Source organism: Ischnura elegans, chromosome 2 (genome assembly GCF_921293095.1).
Source record: "Ischnura elegans chromosome 2, ioIscEleg1.1, whole genome shotgun sequence".
Lineage (NCBI taxonomy): Eukaryota > Metazoa > Arthropoda > Insecta > Odonata > Coenagrionidae > Ischnura > Ischnura elegans.
In genome coordinates this window covers 124,910,774-124,934,392 of record NC_060247.1, presented here as the reverse complement: position 1 = coordinate 124,934,392, position 23,619 = coordinate 124,910,774, and the positions used below count along the sequence as shown (strand labels likewise).

The window sequence follows — 23,619 nt, the reverse complement described above, 5'->3', positions numbered from 1 at the left end:
TAGATAGACAGCAACCTTCTCCAGCTAGGCCATGCTATGGGTGAACAGATGATCGTGGTCCAGAATTCTGTGGGTTCTGCGCCACGGTATGCCATTATTGCTGTAAGGTGGGGCCTATCGAGCGGGCGTGCATGTCAAAGAGTAACCGGGGGCCATACCATCTGAGAGATATTCAGCATCCTATGGACACGAGGAACGAGAATTCCTGGCGTAGTCATCAGCCGAGTAATGAGGATTCCAGGGGTAGCAGATACAGAATGGCGCAGCCTCGCGACATTAGAGCCAAGGGTGCGATTCACAACATGAAAGCTGTGGGCAACAAGTAGACCATGGATGCACAGGTTTCTGCATGTACTCATTTTCCTGAAACTATTCATACCCCCGAATACGACTCGTTTCATCTTCCCTCCGCAGTGTCAGCACCCCCAATTACAATTACTTTAGAAGCTGAGGGGCACCAATTAAAGATGGAAGTTGACACTGGTGCTGGGTATTCGATTATTGGGCACGAGACTTACGAGGCCTTATTTCCCCATTATGCATTTGAAGCCCTGGGGGTTATTCTTAGCGCCTGGTCAAAGGAACAGTTGACAAGGATGGGAAAAATTTTAGTGAATGTGCATTTCCCTCCACACAGTGCTAAACTTCCATTGCTAGTGATGACTGGCAATGGTCCATCTTTGTTGGGAAGGAATTGGTTTCCTCACTTGGGGATCACCATTGAAGGAATCCACACATTGAGTCCAATGCAGATACCGCAGCAGCTGGAGGCATTCAGGGACATCTTAACCCCCAGCCTGGGAAACTATGCTGGCCCAACTGCGCAAGTTGTCCTATAACCTGCTGCCAAACCAGTATTTAGGAGGAGCAGGCTGGTTCCATTCACCTTGACACAGAGGGTAAATGAGGAGATAGATAAAATGATGAAGGAAAACATTTTAATGCCAGTGAATTACTCAGAATGGGCAACGCCTACTGTGAATGTAGTAAAGGGGGATGGGTCAATAAGAATTTGTGGGGATTATAGTGCCACTGTAAATCCTGCATGCATGCGACAAATTTTCCCCTTTCCAACCATTGATGAAATGCTGAGTAAATTGTCTGCAGGAAGTTTCTTTGCTAAAATTGACTTATTTGAAGCATTTCTACAAGTAGGTGTTGATGAGGAATCTTCAAAATCTTAACATTAAATACACATAAGGGGTTGTTTCAAATGTTAAAATTACCACCAGGATTATGTTCTGCACCAGCTATTTTTCAAGGCATAATGGAAACAATCCTTGCAGGTTTGGAGGGAGTGTTAGTGTATATTGATGATATACTGTGTCATGCACCTTCAAAAGACTTGTTGTGGGCACATGTGAAATCAGTGTTGGGTATAGTAAGGGATGCAGGATTCAAGCTAAAATTGGAAAAATGCAAATTTGATGTCAAGGCTCTGGACTTCCTGGGCTATTCAACGGACTCGGGAGAAATTAATCTCCCTTTTAAATGCTCCCTCCCCTACAAATGTAGCTGAATTACAGGGTTATCTAGGGTATGTTAATTACATATTACTATGATTGGTTCTTTCCACAAAAGGCCACAGCATTTGCCCCCCCTTTTGGAACTCCTGTGTGACAAAGAGCCAAGGCGCTGGACTGAACGAGAAGAAGAGTGTGTGAGGTACATAAAGAAGGTTATGTCCTCGGGCACAGTGTTATAGTGCTACGATCCCAAATTACCTCTGGTACTGCAATGTGATGCTTCACCCTATGGAGTTGGTGCTGTCCTATCTCAGGTTGGGGGCGACAATCTTGAGCATCCCATTGCTTTGGCCTCCAGGGTACTAAGGGGAAGCGAAAGAAACTATGCACAAATTGATAGGGATGCCCTATCAATTATTTTTGGAGTAAAAAAGTTTAGGATGTATTTGGTGGGACGGTTTTTTGAAATTGTTACTGATCACAAACCTCTCCTAGGGATATTCCAGCAGGGAAAGCAAATTTCAGATGTACTCAGTCCACACATGCTGAGTTGGGTGTTACTATTGAGTAATTATGATTACAAATTGACTCATCGCCTTGGGAGACAGCATGCCAATGCAGATTTTTTCAGCCAGTTTCCAATTGAGTCAGCAGATTATGCTGTGACAACAGTACCTAAACCAGCTGGTATTCTTTCTATTGGAGCAGGCATCGATTGAATCTCCTCTCACAAGTGAAGCCATTGCCTTGGCAACATCCAGAGATCCTGTTTTGGCTGAAGTCAGGGATGCTATATTGCGAGGATGGAACTGCGCGCAGTTATCAGAGGAGGCCCGAGTTTTCTTCAAGGACCCCCTTGGGACTCTTACAGTAATGGACGGATGCATTTTGCGAGGAAGTCGGGTTGTCATACCTGATTCACTCAGAGGTGAAGTATTGAAGATGTTACATAGGGTTCATCAGGGGATGGTGCGTTCAAAAGCATTAGCCAGGAGCTATATTTGGTGGCCAGGTATAGACAAAGACATTGAGAGCATGGTTTTATCATGTCGTGCATGTAGTGAAAATAGATCAATGCCTTCAAAAGCACCAGTAATACCACAGAGTGTGCCCCAGAAGCCATGGTCAAGGCTTCACCTTGATTTTGCAGGACCTACCCATGGCTGCACATTATTTTTGCTTGTAGATGCTTATTCAAAGTGGATTGAGGTAGAGGAGACAAGAGGATCCATGGCATCCTCAGTGGTCATTGCTTTCCTCACAAGATGGTTTTCTGTGCATGGAATTCCTGACCAGATTGTTACTGACAATGGTCCTGCATTCTGTTCAGCAGAGTTTAATGATTTTCTGAAAAAAAAACATTATTTCGCATGTATGTGTTGCCCCTTATAATCCCTCCTCAAATGGTAAGGTAGAGAGAGTCATTCTAACTGTTAAAAGTTGTTTAAAAAAGTTGCCCCCTGCCCACTGGAGCAGTGAGTTGGCTAATATTCTGTAGACATTGAGAACAAAGCCGAGTTCATCAACCAACAAAATTCCCTCAAAAATGCTAATGGGACGCTGTGTACAAACACTTTTACACAAATTATATCCCGCTGCGCGCCCTGCTCCAGCTAGTAGGGAGCACATTGCTGCTATCAGCAACTCCTGTCATGCATCCAGAAAATTTAAACTTGATGACTTAGCCTAATTCAGGCGCTATGGTGGCAGTAGGCGAGGGGTTCCAGGCAGAATATCGTCCATAATGGGGCTTCGTAATGTCGAAATAGAGGCTGAGGATGGAGGTCACAAAAGGCATCATGAGGATCAACTGATTCATAGAGCAGCACACAAGCCTCAAGATTCTGCCAATGTCCTGGATGGTGATGACAGGTGGTACGACTTCCATGCTAGTGCTGCCTCCAGGGGTTCTCCAATGACTGGAGTTGGTGATGCCTCTAGTTCCACTCCAGTGGAACCACCCCAAGATCTCTCTTACGGAACATGTCAGGTCACTTCAATTTCATCATGGGCCTCATCCCAATCTTGTACCCCGCATTCAATGCCCAGTGCAACATGACTTTCAGTCATTAGTGCATGGTAAAAAAATAAATGGTTGATTCCACAATTTATTTCATTTGAAAATATTCAGGAGGATAACCTGTGAAGGTTGAAACTGGTCAAGTTAAAATCACTTTTGAAATCAATTAAGTAGTTTTGTATTATTATGTCTAGTTCCACCTAGCAAACTTGCCAACCATCGATTTTAATAGTGCATCATTCCCAAATAACAGTAAGCTACAACAATACCCTCGGATGAGCTGAAGGGCTATCATAGGCTACAGTGGCCTAACTAGGAATATGCTTTGGAGGTTTGGGATGACCTGGGGTGGCAACCCCCCCTCTACTCCCCAAGGCAACAAGGTCAGAGAGAAAAATGACATGCCTGGATATATATTTCACACCAATTTGACACTAAAAATTTAACTTTAAGCAGATGCAATTATTATACGTCAAAACTAGACAATGGTTTTAAATATTTTTTTATTTCTTTGAGACTTAGGGAGGGGGATCTATCCCCTCATACCCCCCATAGTTATGCCACTGATAGGCTATCACGTCGTGTGAGGTTGAGAGGTCATTTTCATACTATAGATATATCCAGACTGCCGCTTGTTATAAGTTTACAGGGGAAAACTTTGAAAAATATGCTGTTATAAATTGCAATGTGACTTTAAATAAGTATTTAATGTTTCCTCATTTCATGGGCTAATTTTATTTGGAGTTTTATCCTTGTTTCTCTCCATCAGTTTCACCGATAAGTAATCGTGTATTTCAGAACAAGCTTTCAATTTCAGATGCTTCTTTGTGGCAATACGCTGCATTATGTCTCAATCTGGCCTCAGTAGCGGGTGATTAAAGTCTTCCCCTGCAAATTTTGGAATAACGGGTTTGAGTCCAACCCAGGTGGGCATTTCAACACCCAAGCACAGACGTATGCTAATTTCTGTTTGTAAGGCCCTGGAAAATGTGATTACAGCCTTTTAATATTCTAGGACCAAGGGAATCGTCCATAATGCAAATAATATTTTAAACACCTATTTTAAGTACTTATTTTGAAATTTTTAGTGCAGATTTAGGCTGCCTATTTCTTCACTTTAGTGCATAAACGTCCTCAGATCATTCATCATTATATCAGTGGACTGACATTGAAAAAATCAGGTAGAAATCTAAAAAAAAACCTTTTTTTTATTACAGTGACTTCTAAAATTATAGGAATGAAAAATATTGGATGCCATCTAGACAAAAACCGTGTTGACAGTCATATGGTGTGTGCCCTTGGCTACTCAACTAAGAAACTTGCTGAAGATCGGTGTGAACTAAAGGGAAACCATATTGCAACAAATCTGTACTTAATAATATCAAACCCGGACCAGAGGGGAAAAAAGCCTAATAAAGCTTTATCTAGATTGCATGTATAATTTAAGAAAATAACAACAGCATTCGGATCCTGACTATCCTTCTGACGATGTCTCCTTGTATGTCTTTGCACAGGACGTTTCTAGATGAGGTCTTAGTTCAGGTTTGGACCAGGATGAACTGGACAGAAATTTTGACATGGGTCACGAGTAGACACAGATGTTTACTAAATTAAGAATAAATCTAGGTCTGCAATTTAGAAAAGGTCTGAATAAAACTTAATTTTAGTTCTAAAAAATAAAAAAATACTAATATTTAGATTAGTTCTGAGATTGAGATGTGGATATGACGTAAACGATGGACAAGATTCAAACCTCTCGGACTAAAAGTTGGACTGGGACTAAAATTTAGATTCGGACTAAGATTTAGACCCCAACTAATTTTTAGATGCAGACTGAAATTTAGGCCAAGAATGAGATTAAAATTCATTGTCGGACAAAAATTTAGACCTGCAACAAAATTTAGATCTGGACATAAATTTATGCCATGAATAATGCTTATGAATGGACTAAGATCTAGATCTGGAATAAAATTTCAATCCGGACTAAGAACTTGACTCGAAAACAAGATTAAAACCAAGACTAAATTTTAGGCCAGGTGTAAGACTTAGAATTGGACTAATATTTATACCCAGTCTAAGATTTAGGTGCCGACTAATATCATACTTCGACAAAGACTTAAACACTGACTAAAACTTAAGATTCGGTCTCGGATTTAGACCCAAACTAAAAATTAGATCTGGTATAAAATATATACTCTGACTAAAATCTAAACTGCAACTAAGACTTATAACCGGACTAAGGTCTAGACCAGGTCTAAGTCTTAGTCTGGGACTAAATCTTAGTTTGAGTCTTAGTATTAAACCCGGACTAATGCTTACACATGGACTAGGACTTACTCCTGGACTAAAATTTAGACACAGTTTAACAGTTAGGAACGGACAAAGATTTAGAACCAGACTATGATTTACAGCCGGAATAAGACTTAAACCTAGACTAAAATTTAGACCATGACCAAGATTTTGACCAGGACTAACATTTAGAGTGGGATTAAGATTTATAATTGGACCAACATAAGATTTTGCCCAGACTAAGGATTAGACGTACAAGATTTTGACCTGTTCTAAGTTTTGGACTCAAACTATGATATAGACAAGATCTAAGATTTTAACTCAAGAGTTTTCCAACAATGCAACTCACAAAAAATTGGATAAATTAGAGGTATTGAAAACTATTAATCAAAGATGACTTTTTAAAAAGATTTAATATAAATTCAGGTTAGTAATTGTTGAATCACTTATAATATGTATTTCGGATGTGATACAGCGAATCAAATGCTGTATACCAGTGGTTGAATTTGTAATGCAAGCACTTTTGAAAATAAGAAGCTCTCTCAACAAGTAAAAATAAGGGAAAAAATTAACAATATTTTATTGAAGACAAGACAAACTTACTTTACAATGCAATGCCACCACCACTGATGTTTTTTTTAGCTGAATGATTATGAAATGGACGGATTCATCTAAGAAATAAAAACAACATACATATAAAAAACAATGGCATTGGCTGAAATTTAGAATATTTACATAAACAAAAGAAAATATATATACTAATACATACGTCACACATCACACATCTCATAAACAAAAATTTTGGCAATTACAGAGGTATATACTTGCATTTGAATTATTGCTTCAGTAACTTCCTGAAGCCTATTCTCAAGTGTTTGAAAATGTAATAAAAAATTATCAAGTGCCATATTTATAAAAATACAATATCACAAATGCCAGCATATCTTTGGACGGAATGATGGAATGTTACAGTTCACAACACTGACACCTAATTCCATAGTAAATACAAAAATACCATTCTTGAGTTACCCATCCATCTAAAACATGGACATATTGATTCTCACAAAAATAAAATAAAAAGAAATAACTGTGGTTAGCAAGGTCTCATCCCCTAAAATAAAAAAAAAATGTAGAGACTCATTTTGACAATGCACCATGTCTTCTTTGATTAACAAATGCAAAAAATAGGAGCCATATGAAAATCGAACCCATAGTGAGCCACTTCAATTATTAACCCTTAAAATTAAGAACACCAGAAGAAAATGAACTCTAGGTTCTGAAATTTGACAAGAGTTAACAGGAAAATATTTTCACTTGAGATGGTTTAAATTTTCTAGTGAAATTTTTTCTAATTAGATTACTGGCTGGGAATAACAATAAATTCCACAGACACGGTAAATCAATCAATGACTCAAAAGAAGAAAACTTAAATACTAATTCAAGACAACTGAATTAGCTGCTCATTACAAGATACATTAAAAAAATAGAAAATGTAACAACAATAAATGTCACAGCTAAAAATATCTAAAATACATAATATTATTTTTTTAACGAAGTCAAGTCTTAAGTCTTAAGAAAACTAAAATAGAAGTTTACAATCTTTAAAAATAGTCCCTATGCAACTTGGAAAATTTCTGATGAACATCAGACATAGAAATGCTTGAAAAGATATTACTGAGTCGCTGAGTAAAAGTTGGGCATTTTTGCTGAAGTATAATGATGGGAAATCATGGTCTTCCCACAATAAAAACTAGAATAACAGAGGACAATGATACAAGCAGAAGTGATGCAGAAGAAGCCCATGCACCAGCATAACAATCAACCAGGGCACGGGCACGGAGGAAATTGCGTCCCAGGTATGACCTGTAATTCTGCTTGGATTTTTCTAGCACATGGAGCTGTAAGGTGGCATCTTGGAAAATCAAATCAGAATACGGAGGAGCAGAATAAAATAATCTGTAAACAAATTGAAGAAATTAATGGTTAATTATACAAATCAAAAAGAACATAAACTTAAAACAAGTACATGCATACAGCTTCATTCATACAAAAAACCTTCAAATTCATTACATATAAGTAGAGACATGCAAAAGGTGGGGTTATTTTATAGCCAGAAGTGGTGTTATTTTTCTGCAAAAGCAATGTTATTTTGCCCTGAAATCGGTGTTATTTTAACAGCAAAATAATTGATGTTGATTGAGAGCCATCCTTCCAGTGGCCCACCCATTGCCCTAAATTTAGGATATTATTGACTGGGAATAATTTAAGCAATAATATACATGAAGTATTGACTGAATTCACCTATTCTACATATTTATCCTTTGCGTATACATATATCTAGCTTACATAGAGAGAAATTACTTTTAAATGCCTGTAATTTCAAATGAAATATTGCTATTGTGATAAAGTTGTCATCTTTTACATTTGTTCTCTTATCTGTTAACACAGTGCTATAGCAGGAAAGAAATCTTTCTCAGTCCATGTTTGCAGAAGGGATCCAAATTGCTTAAAGGCACTTAGATGCAAACGATGTCTCAGACATTTGAGCTCCTGGATTGCTTTAATTACATCCACTGAACCCCAGGAATTTTGCTTTTGTAGTAATTTCTGTAATTCTCCCAACCCCTACATCAACTTCTCCGTCTCCATTGATTCCAGGCCATAAATTTTTTGTTTTTAAGTCCGGGTTCATGTCTGCAGACGGAACTTCTTGGGGATCAAAAACTGAGATCTTTTCAAATACCTATTTTTCTGCTTAGGTCTTCTATCATAAGAGAACTAAGTTTGGTTGATGCCTTTTCAGCCATCTGCATAGGTATTGACTTTACAGCAGCTGCTTTAGAGGTTTTCATGTTTTGCAGATGTAATAAGTGGTTTTATCTAAATAAGTACTCTTATGAATATTCTCGAGGCTCATTTTTAACTCCCTTAACTTTCAAAATGTTGGAGTTCTCTCCTTAACATGAATGCAGGACTGCGCTCCATGAGACTCTTCGGTCTTCTCTGTATGGAGCATTTATGTTGGACATATGTTAAGAAAGGTCTTGCAGATAATCAAACACTCTCAAAACCAACCTTTTCTGATCCTTCCTAGTGGGCATTTTGCATTATCTTGCACTCTGAGGGTAGTTGGTCTCCCTCCTTTCGTGGCTTATAACCCTACCAGCGGCATTGGTTCGCTGTCAACTCATGCTTTGTTTATGTGAATTAGCTGTATGGATGATTGTTGCTTGCACGTAAATTGCAGACTTCCAATTGAATTCCTTGATTTATTCTGAGAGTTTTAAAATTTTGAATGAAGCTCCACCATCAGCATTAACGAATTTATTAACAATTTCCATGTTGACTTCATACTAAAATGGAGATATTAGTTAATATTTATGGTAGAATTTCATTTTAAAATTGTAAACGCTGCTCAAAAGACAAAGAATTCAATTCTTAGTTTATATTTTTTGAGAAAGAGTCATATATTTATATCGGAAACTAACTGAATGAACAATTGTATGACTGTGGTCCCTTACCACAAAGAGGGGTAATAAGAGACGAGGGTCTAGGTTCATGCTTCCGGATTTCGGTAGTTACAGATTTAGCCAGTCCATGTTGTTGGCCTGTGTTGGGTCCCGTAACTAAGACTTTACGAACCCACGAATGTCATAATAGGAGAGCAAAGAAACGTATTTTCGGCATTAGGCCTGCGTAAGAAAATCTCAGATGAAAATTATTGCCTTTCGTCTCCTGGGTCAAGAAACGTCCTGCCGCATATTTTCGTCATTAGCAGCGAAAGGGTTAACTCTTTATAGAATGTGAGCATTTGGATAGTTTGAACCCTGCAGTAATTTTATTAAGTCAACCATCAGATTCCCATGGCATTTTGGCTACTTTGTAGACATCGTGAATGCGGTTTAGACATCCTCCGGACAAACAGGTTGCCTTATTTCCTCGAGTGTGTTTCTTTGTGGAAATCATGAATTTTCTCCAATTCATGGGCGATTTTCACCAACTCGGAATTTTCATCATTTTTTCCTTCTGCTCTGCATGAAATTGTTTTTTGAGGCATATATTTAAGCCGTAATTATTTCACCGCATTGGCCGCTCACCGACGCGACTAATTTCCGCGGGCCACCGTTCCCGCCACAGCGCCGTGAAATCCAGAGAGTCGTCTTGTCGTAAAGTGGCCTGAATTTTACGGCGCTGTGCCAGGAACGGCAGCCGGCGATAAGTCGTTTCGGCTGAAAGCTGCCACAATGTAGCTCAGTGAGTATTTCACGGAATAGACGGCGCACAGCCACTTTTTGCCGCTTTCAGACTTTTGCTTTGCTCCGGCCGCCGTCAACGGCATGGCACTGTGCTTTCAAATAACCATTGGTCTCAATGCTTGTCTTCAAGCCAGTCGAATCGCACAGTTGACGGTTCTGCACTCCTCTATGCACAATTTGTAATTATGAAACAATGAATATGAGCATATAAATTTTAGTTTTCCAACAATCAATTTTATGATAAGGTTATGAAGATTCATGGATCCCTTACATTTCGTTGAATGGTAGATAACTGCAATACCGTTCACACCATAATAAAAGCTCATCACAGGAAAATGCAAGCATTTAAAACTTATGGCAACTTTGGCAAAAATATTACTTACCTCTACACAAGGATAAACAGCTGCAAAAACATTGGAAATGGGATGGATTTTGCCAAGCACACTGTTACAGAGTACATACAAATAAAAGATTATACAAACCTGAAATCATCTTGAAATTTTCTTCCATAAAATTGCTGAGCATACACAAACAAGTTGGCAAATGCATTCAGCTCTGTCTCGTTAAAGCCAAGACCTCCACGAGCTACAATAGCATTTGCCTTGGCTTTTCCTAAGTTGCACTTTGCATAATCCGTGATAGCAGCTCTCCTGCCTATAAATACATAACAACAACAAAAAAAGATTATACTCCTTCCAAATAACTAGATCAGAGAGGTCTGAAAATTTTTGTGCACAGAGCAAGCCTAAAAAAAATACCAAATCATGAAATTATATATATACCTTCCATCAAATAGCCAATGCATACATCATAATGGTCAATATAGAGCACAATATAGTTTCAAAAAAAGTGGGTTATACTTTCAATTTATTACATAATAAATGATAACATACACCATTTCTCAGCCTCATTTCACAGAAATATGAATGCGAGCATGACAGATTTAAGCCACAATCGTGCATTTAAAATCAGGAAATATTTAATGACAAGCAAGTATAGGAGGTGATGAAGGGGAAGACAAATCACAAGAATGGTACAGTGGGTAGAAAATTAATCCCTTGCTTTTAAAAATAATCCAATAAAAAATTGTGAAAGTGGGAAATATATTGATTGAGGAAATTGGTATTTGGGAGAAAAAACATCTATAATTTAAAAACAAAGTTAGTTTTTAGTATGAAATGCGGGATTCCCTTTCACAGAGAATGGGAGAAATTTGGAAGAATGGCCATCTCAAAAAAATACTTCAAGCCATCAGTTAATTCAATCCAGATGACCACTCTTGAGAGAATAATGAACTTTCAGATCATGTATATAATCTAGGGATGGTCGGATCGGATACTTCGGATCCAAATATCCACGGTTATTGTTTTTCATCGGATACATTGGATCCAAAGTCGCGAAAGACATCAGATCTGAATTCGAAATTTTAAATAATAGCTTCAGTGAATGCATATGGGTGGAAAGGGTTCCAGTTCTCTCTTCGAATGTGCTGTCGCATGCGATTATTATCCTACTCACGAACTGTTTTATTTTTAAAGCTCTCGCAGAGGTTACCTAGCAGAATTTCAGCCGTGGAGAATAAAAAAGGCAAAATACAACTGGCACATAGTGTGATTCTTCCTAAGAGATTGAAAAATCATTGGGGGAATCTCAGCATCGTAGGATAATAACTAAGTCAAAAGTACCGTATAAGCTTGTGTAAGAGGCGCACACATGTAAGAGGCGCACCCCTATTTTGAGGATCGAAGCTATAAAGAAAAAATTTTGCGGCATTTTTTTTATCCTATCATGCGGTGTTGCAGACGTATGCCTGGATATTCGACAGTAATCGAAATTTCCTCTTTCAGTACTATTTGAAAGAGGAAATTTTGATAACTGCGGCGGTAATAGCGGCATAAGAGGGAGTAGAAAGAGTTCCGATCCTCTCTTCGCATACGCCATCGCTCTACGTTGCTTGTCCTACTCACGAACAATTTTGTTTAAAAGCTCTCGCAGAAGTATTGTAATAGAATTGCAGCCGTGGAAAATTTTAAGGCAAAACACGACAGGCACATAGCATGAACCTTCCCAAGAGATTGGACAACAATCGGGGCAATCTCAGCACCGTAGGATAATAACCACGTCGTAGATGTAAGGCCCCTTGCACACGCACCGATTTTGGACGGCGGGTAAAATATCGGCCGTCCACATTCCAATAGTGAACAATGGGAGAGCATTGGAGCTTGCACACGTACCGACCACGCGCCGGCACCGGCAAAATGCCGGTTAGCTGCCGGCCATTGTCACTGTGGGTCGCCGGCGCCGGCTAAAAAACATAGCAACTTATCGTTTGACCGGTAAAAATCTGGCGTGTGTGCAAGCATCGCTTCGCCCGTAAAATATCGGCCGATATTTTACCGGCTGTCCAAAATCGGTGTGCGTGCAAGGGGCCTAACGGAACTACACTCGGCCCTCCATCAGCCAATGCTTCTGCCGTTTTTTTCCTTTCCGAGACTCCACAGGAAAATAGGAAAATTTCAAGTTACAGGGGAACAATTGAAACTTGTTTCATCCCTACCCCATCTCACCAACTGACCTTTTTCGGTCTACCAGGTTCAATTTTCCGAGTTTCTGGAGGTCAAATGCTAGGTGAGTCACCTTCTGAGCTCGGAGATATCTCGATATCTTTCAGCAATTGTAAGACACGCACGAGGTTCTAAAAAGAATTTGACCTAACGCGATGTTTATCTGACAGCATTTATGTTTTTTGAGCTCTAATTGATTGACACAAAGATTTATAGCTAAAACAAGGCTACTAATATTCAACATAGTCCAAACAGCACAATTTCGGAAGAAACAAGCGTAGCATAAGCGCATTCAAACAAGTTGAGATGGACTGGAAACTTCAGGCAACGCAAACTGCGTATATCACATTGCTGCGCCTTCGCCCCATCGCATTAAAGGCAACGACGTCACATGCAAGATCGGACGCATTCTTCCCTTGATCCTTCGCTCATAGCCTCGTAGCTTGAAATACGGAGGGGAGGGAGCGCGCTCCTTCCCCTCGACCTCGCCTTCAGCGCTCTTCACTTATAAGCATTTCCGATTTCTTCTATCCACCATTTAGTCCAACAATGAACGCACTCGTTCGAATTTTTTAAACCGCAGGTTTAGACACCAATATAATTTTCAGTCCTCAAAATCCTCATATTAGCATCTGAAGATGATTTTTGAAAAATCAGGTGCTCAACGTAATGGAAATTGCTCGGCAAGACAGATGTTGACTATTAACCAGGTATGTCCTTCGGGGGGGAGGGGGGGAGATAAGAAGTTTGTGTAAGAGGCGCACCCCCATTTTCGGCTGCAATATCTGGGAAAAAAGGTGCGCCTCTTACACGCGCTTATACGGTAACTACGTCGCAAATTTCAGAAAACCACCCACAGCCGTCCATCAGCCCGTGCCTCTGTTGTTTTTTTCCTAAATCACTTGGACCATAATACATTGTCTTCTACGGAAAATATCAAATTACACGAGAACAAGGAAGCGTGTTTCATCCCTACCCCGTCTCACCAACAGAGCTTTTTTGGCCTACCTGCGTCGATTCTCCGTTTCTAGATGACAAATGCTAGGTGAGTGACTTTCCCGGCCCGAAGATGTCTTGATAGCTTCGACAATCAGATGACATGCACATATTTAAAAATAAATTAGACCAAACGCGACACATTCCTGACGATATTTCTGTTTATTTTTCAGCTCAAATTGATTGCCACTAAGTTTTCTATTTACAATTAGACTATACTAATATGCAACATTGTCCAAACAGCACAATTTTCAGAGAAACAAGCGCAGCACTAACCCCTCAATCAAGTAGAGACGGATTGGAAACACCAACTGCGTATATCACGTAGCGTGCCCGCCTTCGCTTTGAAGGCAACGATGTCAGTGGAGCAAGATCTGACTTGTTCGTCCTTTACTCCCTCATTTGTAGCCTCGTTGCTTGAAATACGCAGGGAGAGCGCTCCTTCCCCTCCACCTCTCCTATACGCGCTTCTGCTGTCCACCCCTTCCTCATGCTGAGCAGTCGAGCACCACGCCGCACGTGACGTTAATGCTGTTATAAATACTGTTAATTGTGTTGCTGATTGCGCAGTCGCAATTTTATTTAATGATATACTGATAAAAATGTCCTTCATTTGTAGAAACATTTCTATTGAGATAAGGAGAACCAATGTATGCCATGTGCGTGCACTGTGGCATGAAATTATTGTGAGGAAGAGCTAAATCCACCTCACCATACTGAAGCATTTTCGGGTGAAACCCAAGTCGGTATGTGATGAGATAGTGACAAAATTTGGGGGAAACGAGCGTGAGGGAAATTTGAATTCAGACTATGGCAGTGGGGTAGCTGGTCCAAAACCAGGGGGGGAAATTTTTAAACAACAGGGTACAAAGTAGAGGGTTTTAAACTAATTATAACACCCTTCACAATAAAAAAAAACTTCATTTTTCAAATAAATCTATTTTAAATTCATGATTTTTCAATATTTTGTTTCCTTTCATGAAGGAAAGAAATCGTGTTTTTATATTTCGGGGGGTTCAGACCCCCCGGACTTCCCTCTCTCGCTACGTCAGTGGTCAGTAGTTTATCCGAAGATTTTTCCTATTTTCATTTCCAAACCGAAGCATAACAGATTAGGTCCTGAGCATGTGAAGATGTTTTTAAAAAGCAACTTAAAAGCCTATAAAAATGATTTTTAATTTATAAAAATATTTAAATGTGTATGAAAATCTAAAAAGCATCCCTTTGATTGTATGTACCCAGAATAAACTTGAATAATTACTTCGTTTCATAGCAGGATTTTGAAAATGCATTTGGATTCGAAAGTATTCGATCCAAAAGATCCGGCTCCGAAATTCAAGGATCTGATCCGAATCCGGATCTGAAAAAATTCTGGATACATCCATCTCTAATATAATACCAAATACCGTGAATTGGAACTACTAATATTTTACACAGTATGGTAATGAAATAAAGATGGAATTGGTAAAAAACAAAGTTAAATTTAACTCATGAGAACCTCTATTCAAAGAAAGACAAAATAAGCATATAACCAAGAGCACATAAACTGGAGCAGCTGATAGAATGATACAGTAAAACCTCTTTACATCGTAATGGAGGGGACCAAAATTTGGGCAATTTGATGTATGGAGGTTCACTATAGAGAGGTTTTAGTGGAAGGCACCATTTTTTCATATCCTTGGGAAATGAAAGGTGCTACTGTCTTTTTAATCATTAAATAACTATATTTAAACATATATGCATGCATAAGTGAACATATATTTACAGTTATACATTAGGAAAAGGATTACACAAAGGTAAAGTAACTAGTTAAAGAGGCCTTTTTAGAAAATAAATTAGTTATTGGTTTTGCTTAAAATTTTTTTCAAACTCTTTCGAAGTAATGTTTTCAATTACATGAGCACTTTTTAATGTCATTTTCACTATAAATAAATCACCTGCTGTTTTCGTTAATGCCTTTTGACCTAAGAAATTATTCAATTTACTAATAGTGTTCAGAGGAAAGTACAATAGTTTTATATTTCTCAACATAATTTCTTCATCCTCGTATTTCACTGCCTGAGTGTTTTAATTGTGCAGCCTAGATAGACAGTTTCTTATGTTTTTCCTTGGTTGTTTAAAATAGATGTCAGGGTGAATGATGGCTTTCCAAAGGTCACTGCTACATCTTCCTTCTGCCAGCCCTCGTTGATGGCTAGAGAAATTGCTAATTATGTGGTAATGCCAAGTAGTCGCCTTCTTTTATTTCTCGAATCCATCATCAGCCTATGATTAATTAAGTAATTTTTATATTTTATGGGCAATAATTGAAAATACTCCGGATAATATCTTTTAGAGAACTGATTTATCATTCTTATAACATGTGACTTGTTAAAAATTATAAAAATATAAATAAACATGTGACTACTGCAAAAAATAGACAAGAAATTGAGCACAATTTTGAAAATTTCATTGAATTCTCTCTCTCCAAAATATAATGCAAGTAGTGTTCCGAAGAAAAAATCTGTCAGGGGCACACAAAAATGCTAGGTCTGCGAAAGGACGTGATTTCCCGGCGAGAATGCTGGGCGAACTACTTTAGAATGCGGCGGCGACGGTAAGAAATTTCATTGCCCTACCGCATATCAGCTAATTAGCTGTCTCCTTCACCTAACATTGTCGCGCATGGATTGATGTTCGTCAGTATTGCTAGAAATTGACATCCCGGACTCCCGATGGAAGAGTCAGATTTTGCGGCATAAATACGCAGGCAAGACATTTGTCGCTAAGCGCAATAAATTATAAACTACGATCGTTCACGAAAGCATCGAAAAAATTACCAAGGCGGTAGTAAGAAAGTGCTACACTGGGAAATGTGGGAATGAAATAATTGCAAAATTGTATTTGATTTATTTCGAGTCGCAGTATATTCATGAAATATTTTCATTTTAGAAGCAGAAGTAGCAATGCGGTCGAGTAATTCTGTCTCCATGGATGGGAGAGAAGTTGGTTGAAATATTTTCGCCAGCAAGTGATTATAAGCTGCGCTGGTCGCCTCTTTTATTAACTGAACATTGTATGTAAGCACTTACAAGAAAATAAAGCCATAAGTAAATGAAAGCGATTGCTATCGCAAGATTTTGACCATGATTTGAGAGAAAACAATGTCTTCTGTCATCATCATCATTAACTACCACTTAATATGATTAGGAGAGTTGGATGCCTTTTTCTTATTTACTGTTAGGTATGCTCTCATATGGAACAAAATGGCCCAAACTAATGGTTAACGTGAAAATTATTAAAGGTGTATAAGAAAAAAATAAGCGTGAAACATTTATCGCTGATAATGTCATTCCATGTTCGTTATCGCGGCTGCATTGATGGTCTCTAGTTGTCTCGGTACGAAATGCGGAGGTAGTTAGGCCGTCTCGGGGTGTCTCGTTGCTATGATATGTAGAGGTTTTACGATATAAAGAGGTTCACTATAGAGAGGTTTGCCTATAAATTTACATGTAAAACTGACGGGACCAGAGGGTTGGTATGATGTATAGAGGTTTTCGATGTAGAGAGGTTCACTACATAGAGGTTTTACTGTATTACCTGCACGGCACAGATACGAAGAATAAGTAATTTGATAATAGCAAAGTGAAGATAGGATTTTTAGCTATGGATCAAATCTTCATCAGGATAGAATTAATGATGGGTAAATAGTTAAGTGCACAATGAAGCCTAAGAAGAGCTAACCATTGAGCAATACTGAGTAAAGTACAGCGAAATATCTATTTCACTAAATACGGTTGTCCCGAAAGCACAAAGTAAGCCTTAAGGATATTGGAGATTACACTGTGAGATTACAAAATTTATTCTCAGGGTTACGTCAGCACCTGAAGTATTTACTAAAAATTGCAATTGTTTCTAGAATCTATCTTGCATTGAGAATATGAAATGAACCATATGCAGCCCCTTTTAATGGTATCAAGTTGATGCAACAGGAGAAAAGCTTCCATTGCCCAGCAATTGCTGAGCTCTTCTTGAAATTACAGCCTGTTTGACTTTTCATTAGGGGTGGGGCGTTCAAATAGTCAAATCACCATATACCTTGAATAATGAGCTTTTTACACTATTCCATATCCAATGACACAAATCTATCAATTATTCAAATTTCGAATACACAGGACAGATTGTCTGTAATTCCAATTAAATCCGTTGACCAAGGTTGGGTCTTACATGAAGGTTTGCACATTTGATTGTTTCAAATATTTAATATTTTTACTATATTTTATTATCAAAATTAAGCATTTAAATTTGTCTAATGCTCATGACTCCACAAGAACAGCCTTAGAAAAATGCATGTATACTTTCAAATGCACATGAGATTGGCTTTTCCTTTTATGACACCCTGTTGCAAGATGAAATTTACGTTTACATTTTCTAATTTTAAAGTAATTGTCAAGTCTTTTAATAATGTAAGATTTGCAACAAACACATAAAGCATTACAAATAATATAACCTTCAATATTTATATAACAAAAAAAAACAACTGCTGTGCTCGCCATGTTTGATGTAGCCGTGGCTGACAGTTGCATTAGGATTTAGGAGATGTATTGAAGTAGAATGATTTGTAAAGTGCTCAAAATTGTTTATTTTTATAGCCACTTGTATTTAAAATTGGTGGAAAAATGCATGTTCTGCACTTAGTGATGCATTAGTCAATATTCAAGTGAGGTATTCAGGAAAAAATTAGGCATTTGTTTTCGATTTGAGAAAAATGCTATTCAGCTCATCTCTACTTTTTATTTGACTCTAAAATGAATGAGACAAGCACTGATATTTTCACTAAAAACAAAACGAATGGGTACAATGAACCAAACAACATAATTTAATATTTATAATTTTTTTAAAACTCTTTGTGCAGGTAAAATTTAATAGAAATATGCCACGCAAATATCGTCAGTTAAGACTTCTTAGGCTGGAAAAATTTTGAAGTGGAACCTAATTATTCAGGAAAAATAATCATATGATTAAAGGGCTTGAATTTTTGACTTAAAATCAAACTTCTTCGAGGAATACTATTAATTCAGGAACTTCTTATAAGGGTTCTACTGCATTCCGGCAGGCATCATTCTATGAAGTAACTGATATTGGTAATAAATGAATTGGAGGAAAGTTATTCTGGAGACCACAGTACATCACCATATGTATTGCCTTGCGGATAGGATGCATGAGGTGAGGAAAAATTATGCTTAAGTTTATTCCCACAAAGAAAGAAAGAAAGATGAATAAATAGTAAACATAGTTACCATCACGACAAAGAAGTTGGAAATCATTTGTCAGGGTATTTCTTGCCCACCACTCCTTCCTTTTCCCATCTGTATTTTCCATGACTGTAGTATGCTTTACAAATGCCACATCACCACCACCTTCCACCAGACAGCGAAAAGCACCTGCAAAACATAAGAATCTCATTAGGATAACCTCGAATAGGATAAGTTTTCAAAATTTCCACTTAACACAATAAGATGACAAAAATAGATGAATTGAACTAGAGGGCTCTACAAGAACCAGTGAGGAGGTACAGCAGAAGACCAGTTTAACAAGTGCGCATAATCCCTCTGAAATTATTCGCTAAACCGAGCACTCATTGTATCTGAAGGTGTTGAATAAGTCCACTGAAGTCTCATAACCGTTCGTATTTCCAGTTTTTCTTTTGTTTCTGTGGTGTTTAGTGAAGTTAAACAGGTAAAGAGTCATTATTAGGCACAACCAAGTTGAGTATCAACATATTTAAAGAAAGTAGAGATGGGTCGGTTCTGGTAACCGGTTCTCAGTACTGCAGATTCTTGGCCTGTGGAACCTGTATCGAGGATTCGAATTTGGCGCCCAAAGCCAAAATAATCTGCAGCATATTCAAGGACAATAAGTGAAAAAAAACCTTAAAAATGCATATCGATGGCTAAGTTCTAACAAGACCTATCTCAAAAAAAAAAATCTCGCAACTTTTCAGAACAAAAAAAAAAGATTTAAAAAAAATTGTATATATGTAATTTAATTGAAATTAAAAACCAAGGAAACATAAAACTGAAAAAGAAGCATATATTTTCAAACAAAGAGTTGTTTCTTGCTTGAATTTTAGTTTTTATTAACATTATTAACTCAGCCTGGCCAAATTTTGAGATACCTGCAGTTAGAACTTAGCCATCGATATATGTATTACTTTCCAATTGCATGGCGTCCACGTTTTTTTCTTTTGAGAGTTGTTCGTTAACATGTGCATTTAATGATTCATCAGTTTGTCGCTTTTGCCATCATTGTAAAATTTCTATAGCCATATATTTCTTGCCCATGCTTGCCCATTTCATGCTTTCCAACAATCGGACTTTTTGCCTGCTGCTGTCCACGGCATGGTGTTGTTCTTTCAACTTACCACAGGTCTCTATGTCAAACGAGTCAAATCTTTTGAATTGAAAAAAAAATTGACAGCATGGCAGCCATTTCAATCAGGCGTGAAATACAGGCAATGCTACATTTTAGGCCGCTTCCAGACGATACGACAGTCTGCAATGCTCAGTGCCGTGCCGTGAACGGCGGCCGGCAGAAAATCGTTTCACCTGAAAGTGGTCTCACAACTCAATCATGTACATATAAAGTAATACTTCAAAATACAAGCAAGATGCGTTCCGAGAGCTTGTTTGTAAGATCATAAACCAATGCAAGGCATCGAAAATTTTAGTTATCATGCAGAAAGCAACACTGCATTACAATTTTGCGTTAACTCACGGCTGATCAGTTTATGCATGGTGTTGCTATACTGGCGTGCTGAGCAGTTTATTGTTGAGGTTATAAGAAATATGACAGTGAAGCATGCAAATAAGTTGCCATTTAAAGTAACAATTTAAGCTATATCGCAGAATACAGAATATTTTTGAACTGACTCACAAGTTAAAACAATTTACAGATGAAGTCGTCAGAAGTTTCACCATTGATCCTGATTCTATGCAGAATGTAAACTTTGCATTTCGCATAAGCATATTTCGTGCAGCCCTTCAAAATCAACATTGACCATTACTCTTTTTATTTAATGCCTGTTCAGCACCACAGGCAATATTTCTGGCAATAAAAGAATAGATAGAGGAAATATGTTGAATTTTTGAATTTAAAATCTGGAGAAAGAACCAGTGGAACCAGATGTAATGTGACATTTTGGTCGATCATGCATTCTTTAACAACATGTTATTTAAAAGTTTTACTTGGCAAGTAAAATAATGGAGATGATCTTAAGTTTTTTTTAAAAGAGCTTTCCTGCTAATTTACATCTTTAATGAAATTATTTTCATTCACTTCTTGTGGTTGTTCATTTGAATTTGCCATTAATTCAGATAATAACAGTTCATCCTTGGAACACAGTATCGAGAACCGATGGGGGAAAACTGGACTGGTACCGAGAACCAAAAAAATTTAGGAACCGACTCACCCTTACTAAAAACGCTAACAGATGGCCCCACTTGTGATGTCAAACACCAGGAAAAACCAGCATTGCCCCCCAAAATGTAAAAGTTACATTTTTTCAATAGAAATCATAAAATAATTTTAATGTAATTCCTCGGCGTTTGAGTAAAGCAAGCATTTTAGGGTAGAAAAGTGTCAGATAAGAAAGTATGAGCAATTCTGTGGTCCCCTCCGATTACTCTGAAAACCCCGCCGGGGCGGAAGACGGTCAGACGGCTGACGAAAAGGTATTCGGCACCCACGGTAACTACTACAGTGTTGAATGCTACATATACAAAAGCTGAAACTCCTACGCTAAGGCATTAGAACAACTATACGATAAACGATATTACTACACGAGTTTTACGATAGCACTGTCTGTCGGCAGATTTCTGAACTTACTGGCCTCGACAGCTCTGTAACCATAACTACTCGACTCGACATTCGTAATACTACTCGAATCACTTGTGTCAATTACCAACTCCTCAACTCGACTCGAATTTTCGAGTACTCGCACATCCCTAGAAATCAATGAAGTAATTGAGGTAATCTGATAGTGACTTTTCATATATTAAAATGTTAGAATTCCATACGATTAATCCTGAAAAAACTCTTAGTTTACAATTGCTTCTTAAAGGCCATTGCGTACACAGGAATGTTTCCTACCAAATCATCTACAAAGAAAGGGATTAAAGAAAAACTGAGGAAGATTAAAATAAGAGAGAAGTAAACAACTGTTACGATATGAGCTTCACCCTCTTATCCCCATAAAACATTGATGAAAATGGAATAAGTACCTGAAAGAAAATTAATTACCTGTGTGTCCATAGAAGGCTTCAGAGGCATCACGCTTACAGTAACTATTGCTAGAGCCATGGCAAAGATCACACATGTTATCATAAGGCACTCCTGAATTATACTCAGGTGAAATGGCTCCTGGGACACATGATTTTGTGAAATACTGAGCAGCAGCTTGGACAGAATCACAACCATAGCTTCTAATCCATCCATTTGAAATAATGTAAGCCATAGGAATCACCCATCCAGATGCCATTTGCATCCCTGTATGGCACGTGTTTTTCCCTGCAAGTGAAATACAAAAAATATATAAATGAAAGGTAAAGCAATTGTGTTTGTCCCATTGTAAAATTTGAATAAAAGAAAGCTGGCTTGGCAAATGGTAAAAGTTTACATGTTATATCACACATGCAGTCATACAGAAAAACTATCACAATATTGACCTATCCTACACTAGGTTTCACAGACAAGAAGTGCAGTAGAAGTCCGTAAGAACGAGTTAGGCCTATGGCGTGGATAGCACTATAGCAAGTGATTTTTTTTGTGTTGTTGGTCCATGTAGAAAAGCATACATAAATTACCAGCCTATAACAAGTACTTCTGTTTTCACTAGAGCGGGACCATTTCTACGTGGCAGTCATCCTGGATGCATAACACTAGGGATAACCCTAATGCTAAACTGAAAACATTACGGTTGTAAGTTCATTTCAGATGCATTTCAAGAAGGTAAGGCATCATTGTGACAGGAAAAAGAAACCTGATTGTCTTCGCTACAAGTGATTGATATTGATGGTTACAGTAAAACTTTGATTTTATGCACTTTGATTTTACCAAACGACTCGTTTTTACGCAGCGGCACTCAAGTCCGGCCGGAAAGCATCGGGAATTGCTATTGTTAAGCTTTGATTTTACATCTTTTCTTGATTTTATGATTCTTTTTTCGATTTTGCACAGCATAACGCCAGCCCCATAGAGGCCACTACTCTTGATTTTACGCAGTTGTCTTTCGACTTGTTTTGAAAATCCTGACCGGAGCAATATGTTAGGTTATTAGGTGAGTTCTGGGTAGTTTCTTCGTGAAACTAGCAGAGAGCTACTTATTGAGATGCATGGTGTTCAGGTTCTGTTCTTTCTCAGTCTCAGCTGAATTTCTTGTTGAAAATAGCTCCACAGGTACGTTATTCGTCATTATGATTGATGTTAATTGAAAACAATTTATCTTATTATTACTTTTTGTGGGATTATTTACTACCATATGATGACTTATTTGCTAAAAACTTAAATTCAATCGAAATAAATATTATTGTACCTGCGATTTAGCCCTCAAAATGGAATTTTAGAAACGTAGGCAAAAAATGAATTGTGTTGTGCGGGTGGTCTATATTATAATTTTGTTGTTAATCTATAGACATTGTTTAAGCCACAGATTTTGTCAAATAAACTTCAAATTTCATTTTTTATAAACTATAAACATGTATTAACTCTTTAATATTATCCACTATCCCATATTTTCATAAAATTCGTCTTCATAGCCTTTTGATTCTGAAATCAGCCTCATTTTTCGCAAAATTTTAAACTTTAGAGCTCGGGCAGCAGTGGTTAATATCATCCGATTTGAAAAAAATTGCATGTGCGAGATCCTTATATCATTTCGTAACTTTCCCGCATAGGACAAATTTGATCAGGGAAAAAAACCTTTTTTCGGCCCACCCTATTGTGGGGCAGAAATGGCTTGGCCATTTACTACTGGAGTTTTGAATATTTTC

At 37.9% G+C, this 23,619-nt stretch overlaps 1 protein-coding gene across 1 annotated transcript in view; it reads right to left on the bottom strand.

Moving 5' to 3' along the window:
* Positions 1–6,338: 6,338 nt before the first annotated feature.
* LOC124154604 (melanotransferrin) overlaps positions 6,339–23,619 on the bottom strand; it is a 39,914-nt gene continuing 22,633 nt past the window's right edge. Inside the window, exons 12-15 of the mRNA XM_046528443.1 lie at positions 21,872–22,138; positions 18,871–19,014; positions 10,514–10,685; positions 6,339–7,731 (exon numbers count right to left, since the gene is read on the bottom strand). Coding sequence (XP_046384399.1) covers positions 7,503–7,731; positions 10,514–10,685; positions 18,871–19,014; positions 21,872–22,138 — 812 coding nt within the window. The 3' untranslated portion in view covers positions 6,339–7,502. The remainder of the gene's footprint in view (positions 7,732–10,513; positions 10,686–18,870; positions 19,015–21,871; positions 22,139–23,619) is intronic.